Raw genomic sequence first — 13,613 nt, 5'->3', positions numbered from 1 at the left:
CATCTTCTCTCCACTGAGACCCCGCCTCCTCATCTGAAAAAGGAGAATTGTCTCTAGTATTCAGTTTATCGGGTGGTTTAGCTGCTTATGAGTTATGAGTTGACCTCTGTCCACCCCTCACACTTAATTTCTTTTTAATATTTATTTATTTTTGAAAGAGAGAGACAGAGAGGCTTGCACAAGCAGGGGAGGGGCAGAGAGAGAAGGAGACACAGAATCTGAAGCAGGTTCAGGCTCTGAGCTATCAGCACAGAGCCCGACATGGGGCTCGAACCCACAAACTGTGAGATCATGACCTGAGCCGAAGTCGGATGCTTAATCGACTGAGCTACCCAGGTGCCCCCCGCTACCCCTTACATTTAAATGTTGAAGTCCTAACTCCTAGGATTGTGACCTGACTTGGAAACAGGGTCTCTTTAGACATAATCAAGTTAAAATGAGGTCAGTAGGGTGGATCCTAATCCAATAGGGCTAGTGTCCTTATGAAAAGCAGGGATTTGGACACAGAGGCCTGTATACAGGAAGAACACCATGTGAACATGAAGACCGTCATCTAAGAGCCAGATATCTATGAGCAGATCCTTCCCCCCAGCACTCAGGACTGAGCCTGCCAACATCTTGACGTCAGACTGCAGGCTCCAGCCCTGGGAGACAATCAATTTCTGTCTTTTGAGCCACCCGGTGTGTGGTACTCTGTCACAGCAGCCCTGACACACCTGCTGGGTTTGGAAGGCACAGCTGGATCAGAGTGGTGGCTCCCCCTTTAGACAGGCTCAGGCTCCCCAGCTCCCCATCCTCCTGCGGCCTGGGGACCCAGGATTGCAGATTTCAGCCTGGTTGCCAGTGCTCTCTGTGGATGAACTTGCCTGTGCATCCTACCCACCTCCGAAACAGCCTTTGGTTCACACCTAAAGAGGAGATGGACTCGCAAACTGCACAGATACATGCCCCCAGTGGGGTTGGTGTTGAGGCTGAAGGCTGTGACATATGAGTAGCCCAGAAGCTCAGTGTCCTCCTCCAGAGCCCAGGCACCAGGCCCCTCTCTTCTCCAGGACCCAGGCGTTCAAGCCCCACCCCACTCTCAATGGGCCTTTGTCCCTGTCTGGGAAAGGCACGGGCAGAGTCTGACATCATGAAGCTTGAGGTGGGGGTGGGACTCCCCCTCCCCCTCCATCCAGCTTTCTCTGACTCCACACGCCTGGGTCTGAGGGATTTCCCTGCCCCTCACCCTCCCCATCCTGGCCAAGTTCTCCCTTGGGAGAAAGGAGCCCCTGTCCCCCTCATTCCCCAAAAACTGCTTTGGCCTGAAGGAGGACAGAAGATGTGCCGGTGTGACTGGACAGCTCCTGGTCAAACCATTACTACACTTAATCATGGTGCCACCAGCTCCCTCCACCCGCCTCTCCCCGTACAAGCACCCTGCAGAGGTCACGACCAAAGAGGATCGCTGTGGAATCTGGAATCTATACACAAACGGTCCTCACCAGCTCAAAGAGTAAACAGAGCCCTCGATAAGCCCCTCTGTGCCCCAGGCACTGTTCTAGGTGACAGACAGTGAACTGGACAGACAGGCAGAGACCCTGCTCTCCGGGAGCTCCCGTGCTCGTGCGGAAGGAGCGCGCCCAGAGCGCAGTGGGCAAGGGTGCAGAGGGCTCTGGAAGGACAGGGCCGCGTTTGAATGGAGGGGCTTGGCTTGGTGAGACGGGCAGGGCAGGCGTCCAGAGGAAGTGGCGTCCAGGCTGGGAGTGTACAGACCGCACAGGCTGTGGCCAGTGGCCGAGTGGGGAGCGGGATGAGGTAGGGGGACCTGTCCAGGAAGAAGGAACAAGTATGTGCAAAGGTCTCCAGGTAGAAGCGCCACTGGGTATTTGAGCGACACATTCATGCACCTGCTCTGGGGTTATAAAGCTCAACTCTGTGCCAGGAGCCACTCTACAAACAGGACAGACTGGGGATAAGCAGGCAAAGTCCTCCTTCTGGAGGCCAAGGTCTCATGAGAGAAGGCAGTCAATCCATACGGTCATTTGTGATGGCAAGAAGAGCCTGGAAAATAGACTAGGATGTGGGCACCAAACGTGACCCTGGGAAGCGATTCAAGAGAGGGTGGAGGTGATGCTGAAGCCAAGAGCAGGCAGGTCCTGTCTGCCCCTGCTCACGCCCTGTGTGGCCTCTTGGGTCTGAGGTTATACCTGCTCTTGCCACCGACCTCCCCTAGATGCTGAGGACAAGGCCTTCTGTGTCTCGGCCTGAGACTTCTAGAGTTATTAGAAGGCCCGCCCAGGGACCCAGAGCTAGGGTGCTCAGTGATGGAGGAGGGGGGACAAGTGAGGCTGCTTCCTCCCATCCCCTCCAGGAAGGAGCGAGTAGAACCCAGGCGTCAGGCTGCCCAGTTCCAGCGGTGGTGACAAGGGCCCCTTTGTGCCCCCCTCCCTCGGGGGCAGGGAGGAGCTGGGCCCTGGAGGCAGGCGGCCCCTGGCACCCGGGGGGAGGGGACGGGCTGGCAAGTGGGGGGCTGGACCCTGGGAGGCCAGGGGACTGTGAGCTGGGCCGGTGGAGCAGAGGGTGCAGAAGCAAGAGTACCCAAGTGAGTACCGCGGCCAAGAGGGGCCACCAATGAGGTGGAGGGCAGGGGACTGGGGCTGAGGGGGGCGGCAAGGGGCACCCGGAAGCATGCGTAAGGCCAGGTGCTCCGGGCCATGGATGGTCACCAGCAAGGGCCACCATTTTAGGATGGAGCGGGGTACTGCTCGGGACTGCTTTGGGAAGGGGCTGGGACCACGGCAGGGACAGTGACCGGGCTTAGGGAAGAAGCCACAGAGAAGAGGGACGAAGGGCCCTCCTCAGCATCCCCGCGGTGGGCGTTCTGCGGGAAAGGCCGCCCTAGGGCTCCTGAGGTCGGTGGAAGTGGTCTGGGGCAGGTGATCAGATACCTGCATCCTGCTGTCTGTGAGGGGGTGGGGGTGGGGCGCTGTGAGTGAGCAAGTTCTAGCGCCTGGTGCCACAGGCGTGCGTATGTGTGCACGTGCCCGCACACACACACCTCCCCTGGGTCAGCCTTGATCTACATCAGTGTTCCTCAACCTCGTTCTCGTTACACCCCACTAAGGAAAAGTTGCAGACCGTGTTTCCCACTCCCGCCACGGAATGTTATTACTGCAGATATACTGTATGTGTGTTAATGCACTGCGGCCCTTTCGAGACTTCACACTGCATTGTAACTGCTAAGACTTTTCTGGCCCGCACCCCAGGAACCAGTTTTTACCCCCCATGAAAATCTGGTGGTCCACAAGCTTGTTTCACAAGTCAGCCTGGGTCCTGTGGCTGGCCCTCACCTGTGTCTATCTCCTGTGCCTTCCTGTCACAGGGGCAAGGGTGGCATCGGCCCCGTGTCCATCAGGGTGTGTCTGGGTGGGTCTGTCCTTAGCTACACCCCAGTGTGTGTGTAGGTCTGTGTCCCTCTGTGAGCCTGGACGGCAGGCAGGTCCATGCGTGCGCCTGAATGCCGTGCCCACGCCAGCCCAGGTGTGGGGGGGGCCACGCAGCATGCTTCTGGGACTGTATGTGTGTCAGCGCGTTCTGCGGGAGCAGGGGTCTCGGTGCCCGTCTGCGGGTGCAGGGCTCTGACCAGTGCGCGCCCGAGTCTCTGCCGTGTGAGCCTATCCTTCTGGTCGGGTCTAGGTCTGTCACATTTCGTAGCAGCATTTGCATGTGTCTGACTGTGCATACGTCTGTGTCCGTGGGAAGAAGGGCAGCGGAGGCCAGGAAAGGCAGCCACTTGGAAACACTGGCTTCGACCCTGAGGCGACCCACAGAGCAGCCGGGTGCCAGGGACTCACCCACTCCCAACCCCTGGTCCTGCCCCGCCCTTCTCGGAGCCCCGCCAGGAGTGCCCGACTCTTCTCCCATCCCACCTACCCGAGAAGCCCCCCAGGATGAGACACCCTCATCCTGAGTGAACAGGGCTCTTTTGTACCGGGCCGGGCCTCTGGGGTGGGAGGGTGGGGACACCAGGGGCTGTCTGTGGGGTGGGAGAGGGCGGCAGGAATTCCCGCGGCATGCCGGGAATGCTGATGCTGTGAAACCCGGTCATTGATGGGCCGGGTCCCTGCCTGCCACCCCCAGGCCTCAGCCGTGGGACATCTGCTCCCTCACCCCACTCACCGCCCTGCCCGCCTCCCCCCCAACCCCAATGCTCTGCCGCTCCCCCTTCCCTCCCCAGAGTTCTTAGCCATCACAGCTTGGGGTGGGCCGTGGCCACAAAGTAGCTGCCGGGCTGTGTGGGAGGGTCCTGAGCATCAGAGCACCACACGGGCAGCCTTACAGCGGTCACCACTCATAGCGGACCCTGAAAGAGGGCGGCAGGGGGGCACCTGTCTGATTCTCGTTCCAGGTTGGCGGGCTGACTGCTTCAAGTGAGACCGGAAGACATTCCCAACTCAGGGAGACAGAGGTGAGGGGCAGGGTTCCAACTTCTCTTTCCCCCTGGCTTCCCCTGCTTCCTGCTGCTGGCCCAGCCCTGGCTCTGTCCTTACTTTCTGGAGATGCCCAGGGGCATTAGGACAATGAGGATAATTATCAGGGTAGTTCGGTGGTTAAGTCTGCAGACCCCAGAGCTGGGCAGACAAAGCTTAAATCCTAACTCTGCCACTTATAGGCTGTGTGGCCTTGGGCAAGTGACTTAACCTCTCTGGACCTCAGCTATAAAGTGTGGGTTATAACTGCACCTCCCTCAAAGAGATCAAATGAATTAATATAGCAGAGTAAAGCATTGAGGCTTGGTACGTGGTCAATGTCATAGCAATGTTTGCAATAACAGGTAATACCAGCAGCAGCTAACGTCTGCACAGGCCCTTCCTGAGGCCTTAATAGAAGCACCCCTCGCCCCTCCCCTGGCCTTTAGTTCTGACCTCTCCCCTCTCCAGCTGTAGCTCGCTTGCTGTACAAAATGATATTCCTCACGACACTGCCTCTGTTCTGGATTATGATTTCAGGTACGAGTTAGGGGTGCTGGGGGTCCTGGGGCGCTGAGCAGGCTGGGGTTGTTTCTGTGGGCCCCTGGACCCCTGGGGGGTGGCAGGCGATGGAAGTGGGGGCGGGGCGGTGATCAGGGAAGATGTGTCCTTCCACCTCAGTGGTCCTGCTTGCCTGCAGCCTCCCGAGGGGGTCACTGGGGTGCCTGGATGCCCTCGTCCATCTCTGCCTTCGAGGGCACGTGCGTCTCCATCCCCTGCCGCTTTGACTTCCCCGACGAGCTGCGGCCGGCGGTCGTGCATGGCGTCTGGTACTTCAACAGCCCCTACCCGAAAAACTATCCCCCCGTGGTCTTCAAGTCTCGAACCCAAGTCGTGCACGAGAGCTTCCAGGGCCGCAGCCGCCTCCTGGGGGACCTGGGCATGCGCAACTGCACCCTCCTGCTCAGCAGCCTCAGCCCGGAGCTGGGCGGCAAGTACTACTTCCGCGGGGACCTCGGGGGCTACAACCAGTACACCTTCTCTGAGCACAGCGTCCTGGACATCATCAGTGAGTCCCCAGAGGGTGTGCGGGGGCTGGGGGCTGGGGCAGTGCCGGGGGGTGCTGGGGGCAGCACAGAGGCCTCCCCAGGACCTTTCCAGGGAGGTCTGGGCTGGCAGGTCCGGGGACTTCTCGGTCTGGCTGGGGCGGGGGGTGCAAACCGGAACACCCACACGGACCAGGCAGACGACAGCAAAGTAGGGCCCCGGATGGTCCTGTTGCCCTCAGAGATGAATATGAGCGCTCTTCCTCTTCTAGAAACAACTAGGAGAAATGCAGTGGAGCCCAGGGGTTAGGGGTAAGGCCTCTGGATCCCTGTGTTAGCTGGGTGACTGTGGACAAGTTACTTACCTTCTCTGGGCAGTGCTTTCCTCTTCTGTAAGATGGGGGTGCGAATAGCACTTACAGCTCACTGAGTGAATGGTTATTGAGAGCTCAGAGCAGCGCCTGGCACAGGGGACCCTGCTGGGGTAACTGGTGATGTGGGAGAATGCACAGATATTGCCCTCGGGCAGTCTGAATTTTAAGAGAAACCAGAACTGTGTATTTTTCTGTGTAATCTCCTAATTCCTAAACATCAGCTCTGCTGATTCAGATTTTTTTTTTTTTAATCCTAAATTTAGGCCAAATAAAATGCAGTTCTGGGACAGATTTGGCAATCAGAGTAGGGCACGCTGCCTAATGTCTGAGAGGCCCTATAGCATGGAGCCCTTAGATTTGGGTTTCCTGTCAGCACAGAGTCTAAATGAGCCAGATCACAGCCACGATGCAGAAAGAGATCCCACTGGCACAGCCAGACATAGACACATCTGCGGCACACCACACACACACACACACACACACACACACACAGAAAATAAACCAAAGAAAACACAGGGAAGGAGAAAAGTTGTTTTTAACATTTATTATTTATTTTTGAGAGAGAGAGAGACAGAGTGCAGGCAGGGCAGGGGCTGGGAGAGAAGCAGGCTCCAGGCTCTGAGCTGTCAGCACAGAGCCTGACCAAGGGCTTGAACCTGTGAATCGTGAGATCATGACCTGAGCTGAAGTCGGACCCTTAGCTGACTGAGCCACCCAGGCGCCCTGGAGAGAAGTTTCTTAAGGGATATAACGTCTTATCCAGAGCACAGACGATGAAGCCAGAGTGATAGGGTTTGAAGTTCAGTTTTACTCCACATTAGCTGTGGCCTCTGTAGGATTCCTCATCTCAAAAATGAGCAAAATAATATTACCCACTTACTAGCACGGCCAGAAGGACTGGCAAGTCAAACTACTGTCAAGTACTCGGGCGTTAGAACCTTAGTTTCATTCTTGCACACCTGTGGTTGACTGTGGGGGACCCCTGGGTGACAGGTAACAGGAGGAGAGAAGGCTGGGGGGAATTCTGAATCCAAGGATGGAGAGGGGACCAGGTACCAAGGTAGAGGTGTCCTGTAGCCCAGTGCTGCTTCCTCAGCTCTCCCCGCTCCCCCTTCATCTAGACACCCCCAACATCGTGGTCCCCCCGGAGGTGGTGGCAGGCAGGGAAGTCGAGGTCAGCTGCATGGTGCCTGACAACTGTCCAGAGCTGCGCCCGGAGCTGAGCTGGCTGGGCCACGACGGGCTGGGGGAGCCCACCGTGCTGGGTCGGCTGCGCGAGGACGAGGGCACCTGGGTGCAGGTGTCGCTGCTACACTTCGTGCCCACTCGGGAGGCCAACGGCCACCGGCTGGGCTGCCAGGCCTCCTTCCCCAACACTACCCTGCAGTTCGANACTTGTGCCCCCCCCCCGGCCTCAGACCCCCCGGTGATTGTGGAGATGAACGCCTCGGTGGAGGCCATCGAGGGCTCGCATGTCAGCCTGCTCTGTGGGGCTGACAGCAACCCGCTGCCGCTGCTGACCTGGATGCGGGACGGCTCGGTGCTCCGGGAGGCGGTGGCTGAGAGCCTGTTCCTGGATCTGGAAGAGGTGACCCCCGCGGAGGACGGCGTCTACGCCTGCCTGGCAGAGAACGCCTATGGCCAGGAGAACCGCACCGTGGGGCTCAGTGTCATGTGTGAGTGTCCTGCACACGCCCGCAGCGGCCCTGGGGCAGAGAGACTGGGGAAACTGGCCTCGCGCAGGCACTGCCGGGGAGGGCTCCTCCAGACCATAAACACGGTGGAGGTGAAGATGGAGAGGAGGGCTTCAGGTCAAGGTGTTCCCGCATGTGTCCCACAAGTATCTGGTGAACACCTACTGTGCGCCACTCTCCTCCTGGGACAGGGTGGGAAGACAGATGGAGCCCCACAGCCCAGGGAAGCCTCAGTTTCCCCGGACAGCCTTGGCTGCTCTGGGAGGAGGTCTTGGCCCTGGAAATCTGCATTTCAAAATGAGCCCCATTGTGGTTCTAGTGGGAGGAAGGAGGGGGCCCCAGTCCTCAGCCAGCCCCTTGCCTGCACTGTGTATGTTATGGAGTCCCGTGGGGAGGGGCTGGTCAGATGAGGTTCTTTGTCAGGAACCAAGGAGAGGTCATTCATTCATTCACTCATTCACAAATATTTATTGAGGCAAAATGCCCAGGGCTGCACATAATAATAATGACAGCTACCGCCAAGATTTACTCAGCAGTTTCTGAGTGCTTTACACAAATACTCTTCCTCCAGACATCCCCATGGCTGGCCCTGGCCCCCTTCTTCTAGACTCAGGGAGGCCTTCCCTTACCATCCCTTTCCCATCCCAGTGAAAACTGTAACTCTCTGATTTCCCATCACATTAATTTTTCTTCAAAGCACTTATCCCCATCTTGCCTCCTATGTATTTGTTGACTTACATAGGGTCTACTCACGTGGTTGGGAAATCTTCACCTTCCCTTGTTCAGGTTAAAATGGTGCCTGTCAGTTAGGTTCTCTGTGGCTCCTGTGAGGTTGGGACTCTGATGAAGCGCAGTTTCCAGATAAGAACAGTGAGGCCCGGAGAGGTTCGGAGCCCGGGGAGTTTAGGAGATGGGTCCACTCACAGCTGGGAAGGCGCAGAGCTGAGACTCGCCCACAAGTACTCAGCTGCAGAGCCCGTGTTGATAGCCAGAACAGGGGTCACCTGAGCCACCCTGAGCAGGTGCGCTCGGGTGGGGTAGATGGGGTCACACTGGGGCTGGGAGTTGGCTGGCAGAAGAGGCACCCTTGGCTTCTGACCATCGGCCCCCTGTCCTGCCCCCCAGATGCACCCCGGAAGCCGATGGTGAACGGGACAATGGTGGCCGTGGAGGGGGAGACGGTCTCCATCTTGTGCTCCACACAGAGCAACCCGGATCCTATTCTCACCATCTTCAAGGAGAAGCAGATTCTGGCCACGGTCATCTACGAGAGCGAGCTACAGCTGGAGCTGCCTGCCGTCACGCCTGAGGACGATGGGGAGTACTGGTGTGTGGCTGAGAACCAGTATGGCCAGAGGGCCACCACCTTCAACCTATCCGTGGAGTGTGAGTACCCCACCCCCTCTCCCCTCCCCTGCTGACAGCCGGCTGGACTTGATCTCCTTCCACATTCCCCGCCTCGGTGGATGGTTCGGTGGGGGCACCTGCATTACTGGAAAACTTCCATGCGTCCCAACCCGGGGTCAGCTCTGCACCAGCAGATGAGAATGGGGAAGGTAGGGAGGCTGAATCCACGGCAAGAAATTAAAAGTCCCCCCTGAGACTACTGTGTTCTCACATCCTGGGGCACGCTTTTCACCAAAGAGCCTTCCGGATTGTGTGCTGCGGCCCCTTTGCATTCAACAGTAACCACGACATCTAACCCCTGTGCTGCATTGCTGTGTACCAGGCATTGCCGGAAGCTCTGTACAGGGATCCACTCATTTCCTCCTCATAGACATTCCCACGAGGAAGGTTCTCTTCCTGTCTCCAGTTTCCAGAGAAGCAAACCAAGGCCCAGAGAGGTTATGCCACTTCCCCAAAGTCACACAGCCAGAAAACGGTTCACATCCAGGCAGTCTGGCCCCACTTTTCTGTGCTGCCATAGTTGACCTCATCCTCTGTTACTACATCGGAATACATTGATCAAAGAGTTGTTCTGTGCAGAGGGCAGTGTGTCTCTGTGGTGTAGGGGAGGGGACCAAGAGGTCACCCAGCTTTATTAGCAGATACAGCTAATAGCCTGAGAGGTGGGATGGATGCACATAGAAAGCTGACTGTCTTCGAAATGAAACTCATCATTCCACTGGCAACCAGCACCTCCCCCGACATCACCACTAGCAGCCCTGCCCCCACCCTGGCATGGGCCGGCATTCGGGACCGTGGCTCCCAAGTCACCTTGAGGGAATTTCCGCTCCCTGTCCTGCCGCAATTCCCTCTGGAGTGTCATCTCCATATTTCCATCTCCCCTGCTTCCCTTTTGGCTCCTGCCTGGCCCTCTGACCCTCGTCTCCAGACTTTACCACTCCCCGCTTCCATTAACACCCCCCCTCCACAGCGGTCCCCACCACACAAGTTTGCCGGAAGGTATTGAGCACAGTCCATACCCAATACCGTGTATGTGGCGATGATCAGCACGTGGTAGATACAGATTATTTCTGGAGGCCGCCTTCCACGGCAGAGGGGTTCTGCTAGCCTTTCGCCTCTGCACACATTCTCTGCTTGCGGCATCCGAGGTGATCGCGTGTGGTGGGGTCCTCTGCTTTCTCCACGCTTGCCCTCCTGGGCCAGGCTTCCTCCTGCTGCTTCACCCCCTTTCCCTGTCACACCCTAAGCCAGCGGATCTTAAATTTCAGACCCAGAGGGCCCCCAGAGAATCTGATGGAAGCCGCCAAACGCACACACCACCCCAGCTCACATACATTTGTAGTCACAGACTCCTATGTAATAAGAATGAGTGGTCATGAATGGTCTGCTCTGGGCAGGATTATAACCTCTGCAGGTGCTACTTTGCTGAGCCTCTGTGGTCCCCCTGTGAAGCACGTATGTGCCGTCATCATCTCTTCTTTGAGGGAGGAGAAAACCGAGGTCAGAATGCATGCAGCTAGGAAGGTTGTTTAGAGCCAGGATCCTTCTGGACTCTCATCTGCCTCAGCTCTCAAACGTCTGGCTGCTTCACCTCCCCGCAGCCCTTGGGATCCAAGGACTTATTTAATCTGGCTTCTTTTTTAAAAATACCTATTTTTATTTTTTAAATAGTTTATTGTCAAGTTGGTTTCCATATAACACCCTGTGCCCATCTCCACAAGTGCCCTTCTTTTTTTTCTTTTTTAAAGTTTATTTATTATTGAGAGACAGAGCATGAAAGGGGAGGGCTAGAGAGAGGGGGAGACACAGAATCCAAAGCAGGCTCTGGGCTATGAGCTGTCAGCACAGAGCCCGAAGTGGGGCTTGAACCCACAAACTGCGAGATTATAACCTGAGCGGAAGTTGGCCACGTAACTGACTGAGCCACCCAGGTGCTCCAATCTGGCTTCTTTTGATCACAAACACATTTGGAGTGGAAGGCCTTCATTCTGCTGGAGTTGAGGAGCAGCTGTGCCCCCCACCTGCCCTGCCCCCAACACCTGCTGAGCCCCTTAGGCTTCACCAAGGCCCCTTTCTATCCCCCGAAGGCTTTGGCCTGTAGCACCAGGGGTTTCATGCTCACTGACCATGGCGGGTGTCCTAGTGCAGGTTTTCCCTCTTACGTGCTGATCCCAGGGCCAGCACAGCGTGGGACATGCAGACGGTACTCACCTCTACGGAGCGCTTGTGTGCAGGGGACTAGTCAGAGCCATCGGCACACGTTGACCTATTTTGGTCTGGAAGCAACGTAATTGTGAGGGACGGTTCTTCACCTCAGTTTAATAGAAGGAAACTGGTGTCCAGCACCAGACAGAGCTGGTCAGCAGCCCAGCTCTGTCCCCACGTTGCTGCATGATCCCAGCCAAGTGGCTTCACCTTTGCTGAGCCTCTCCACTGAAAAATGGGTATGAGGGCAGTAGCTCGCCCCAAAGGCGGTTGTGAAGACTGCGGAGATTAGTGAGCCCCCACAGTGCCTTGTCTGACATGTCCTATGTGCTCCGAAAGACTGAGGTGTCATTCCCAGCTAATCTCTCCCTTGGACTGCGGGCTGGATGCCCGCCCTGCCTTTCCTGCTGCCGAGGCTTTGCTCACATGCTCCCTCTGCTGGAATGGTCCTGTTTCTCTCATCCTAAATCCTCAGGAGCCTCGCACGTGAGCCCATCTTCAGAGTTCACGTAGCTCCTTTCCAGTAAGGACCAATACTCCTGTTTGCATGGATAAAAACTCTCTCGTGGAGGGGCACCTGGGTGGCTTAGTCGGTTAAGCGTCCGACTTTCGCTTAGGTCATGATCTCGCGGTTCGTGGGTTCGAGCCCCGCGTCGGGCTCTGTGCTGACTGCCGGCTCAGAGCCTGGAGCCTGTTTCAGAGTCAGTGACTCCCTCTCTCTCTGACCCTCCCCTGCTCATGCTGTCTCTCTCTCCTAGAAATAAATAAAATATTAAAAACAAAACAAACAAAAAAACCCCAACTCTCTCCTGGACACCTCAGGAAAGCTGAATGGCCCGATCGGGGCAGAGCTGGGCTTCAAGCCAAAGCTATCCCTCACCAAACTCCCCATTCTTTGTGGAACTCGGGGTCTGTATAGGGTCAGTCAGGGTTTCCTAGGCATCCCAAGGCTGCCTGCAGAGCTGCAGAGATACTGAGCACATGTGGGCAGGGTGGCCGGATGCTGTCGCCGGAGCACAGCAGTGCAGTCTTGAATGAAAGGGGTTTTTTTTGGTTTGTTTTTTGTTTTTTAATGTAATAGCTGTTGGTTCAGGTTTGTCATTATTAATTTACTCTGTGGTGTGTTAACTCGTTAACACCACAGCAAGCACAGTGCATGTCTGCCGGGGCAGAATTGGGGCCTGTATATGTTTAATTATCTAGATTTAGATGCAGGAACACACTGAGGTTCGGACTGGAATCACTAGTTTGAATCCGGTCACGTGACTCCTGGTCCATCACTGTGACTTGCTTCTTCTTTTTTTTTTTTTTTCCTGGAAATTGAAAATAAGTAGGAGACTGATGGCCTGAGAGTCTTTTGCCCATGTATCAGTGGGTTTTGGTCAGGACTGAGAACCAGAGCTCAGTCTAGAGTGAGCGGACTCTAGCGCTAGAATCTTCAGGAGGGAAAGAGAGCATAGTTTTAAAAAGCAACATTCAGGGGCACCTGGCTGGCTCAGTCGGTTAAGTGTCTGACTTCGGCTCAGGTCATCTCGCAGTTTGTAAGTTCGAGCTCTGTGTCAGGCTCTGTGTGGTCAACGCAGAGCCTACTTCAGATCCTCTGTCTCCCTCACTCTACTCCTCCTTCAACCTCTCTCTCTGTCTCTCAAAAATAAATAAACATAGCAACAATTTTAGAAATAAAATAAAAAGAAACATTCAAGTTAACTAACTTGGATTTAAATTTTAAAAAAGCAACACTCGAGATCCTATTATAATATCATATTTTGGAAAATGAACAGAAAATCCAGACCAGTCTCATTTTTGTAATACAAATGGCAACAAAGGGAGGCTCAACACCATGATCTTGGGTGGAGGGTGGGGGCTGGTGCCAGCGGCCGCGGAGGACCCCCCCGAGGGAGGGACGGTCAGGATGCAAGGGGGCTCTAAGGAGTCGGCAGGCGCATCTACGGGGCAGCCAGAAAGGGGAGCCCCCGGAATTCTGCAGCCCATGCCCATGTTACAGAGCTCCGCTATGTGAAAGGCGCGTTCTCAGCGTGGGGACAGAGTGATAGCCTGTCTTGATGGACGTAAGAGACCAGCCATATCAATAATCTAACATGGTTGGGGGTCAAACCCCAACCTGACGGGCAGGACATAGTGAAGCGAGGCACGGTTTCCGTGAGTGGTAGCCGAAAGACGTGTCATCTGAGCAGAGCCTGCATAGAGTAAGGGACTGAGTTCAGCAGGTATCAAGGAAGTGTTCCGGGCTGAGGGGGGAACCCAAAGACCCCGAGCTGGGAAAAAGCTCCATGAGCTCTAGAAAGAGTGAGGAGGCTAGTGCTGCCGGGAAGGAGCCACGGTGAGAGAAGATTAGTGCAGCTGCGTCCCTCGGTGGGTGGGAGAGGCTTGCAAAACCAGGAAATGAATTTGGATTTCACTGTAAGTGACATGGGG

The 13,613-nt window shown here is 55.9% G+C and overlaps 1 protein-coding gene across 2 annotated transcripts in view; it reads left to right on the top strand.

Annotated features, from left to right (window-relative positions):
- The first annotated feature begins 2,520 nt into the window (after positions 1-2,520).
- Positions 2,521-13,613, top strand: part of MAG (myelin associated glycoprotein) — a 14,342-nt gene continuing 3,249 nt past the window's right edge. For both annotated transcript variants that reach the window (XM_077773730.1, XM_077773731.1), the window contains exons 1-6: positions 2,521-2,584; positions 4,391-4,450; positions 4,923-4,991; positions 5,152-5,520; positions 6,993-7,547; positions 8,691-8,951. In XM_077773730.1, coding sequence (XP_077629856.1) covers positions 4,946-4,991; positions 5,152-5,520; positions 6,993-7,547; positions 8,691-8,951 — 1,231 coding nt within the window. In that variant the 5' untranslated portion in view covers positions 2,521-2,584; positions 4,391-4,450; positions 4,923-4,945. The remainder of the gene's footprint in view (positions 2,585-4,390; positions 4,451-4,922; positions 4,992-5,151; positions 5,521-6,992; positions 7,548-8,690; positions 8,952-13,613) is intronic.

Source organism: Crocuta crocuta, unplaced genomic scaffold (assembly GCF_008692635.1).
Source record: "Crocuta crocuta isolate KB4526 unplaced genomic scaffold, BGI_CrCroc_1.0 scaffold267, whole genome shotgun sequence".
In the NCBI taxonomy this organism is placed as follows: domain Eukaryota; kingdom Metazoa; phylum Chordata; class Mammalia; order Carnivora; family Hyaenidae; genus Crocuta; species Crocuta crocuta.
The sequence above is the reverse complement of the archived record's forward strand: the minus strand, read 5'-3'. Positions and strand labels throughout refer to the sequence as shown.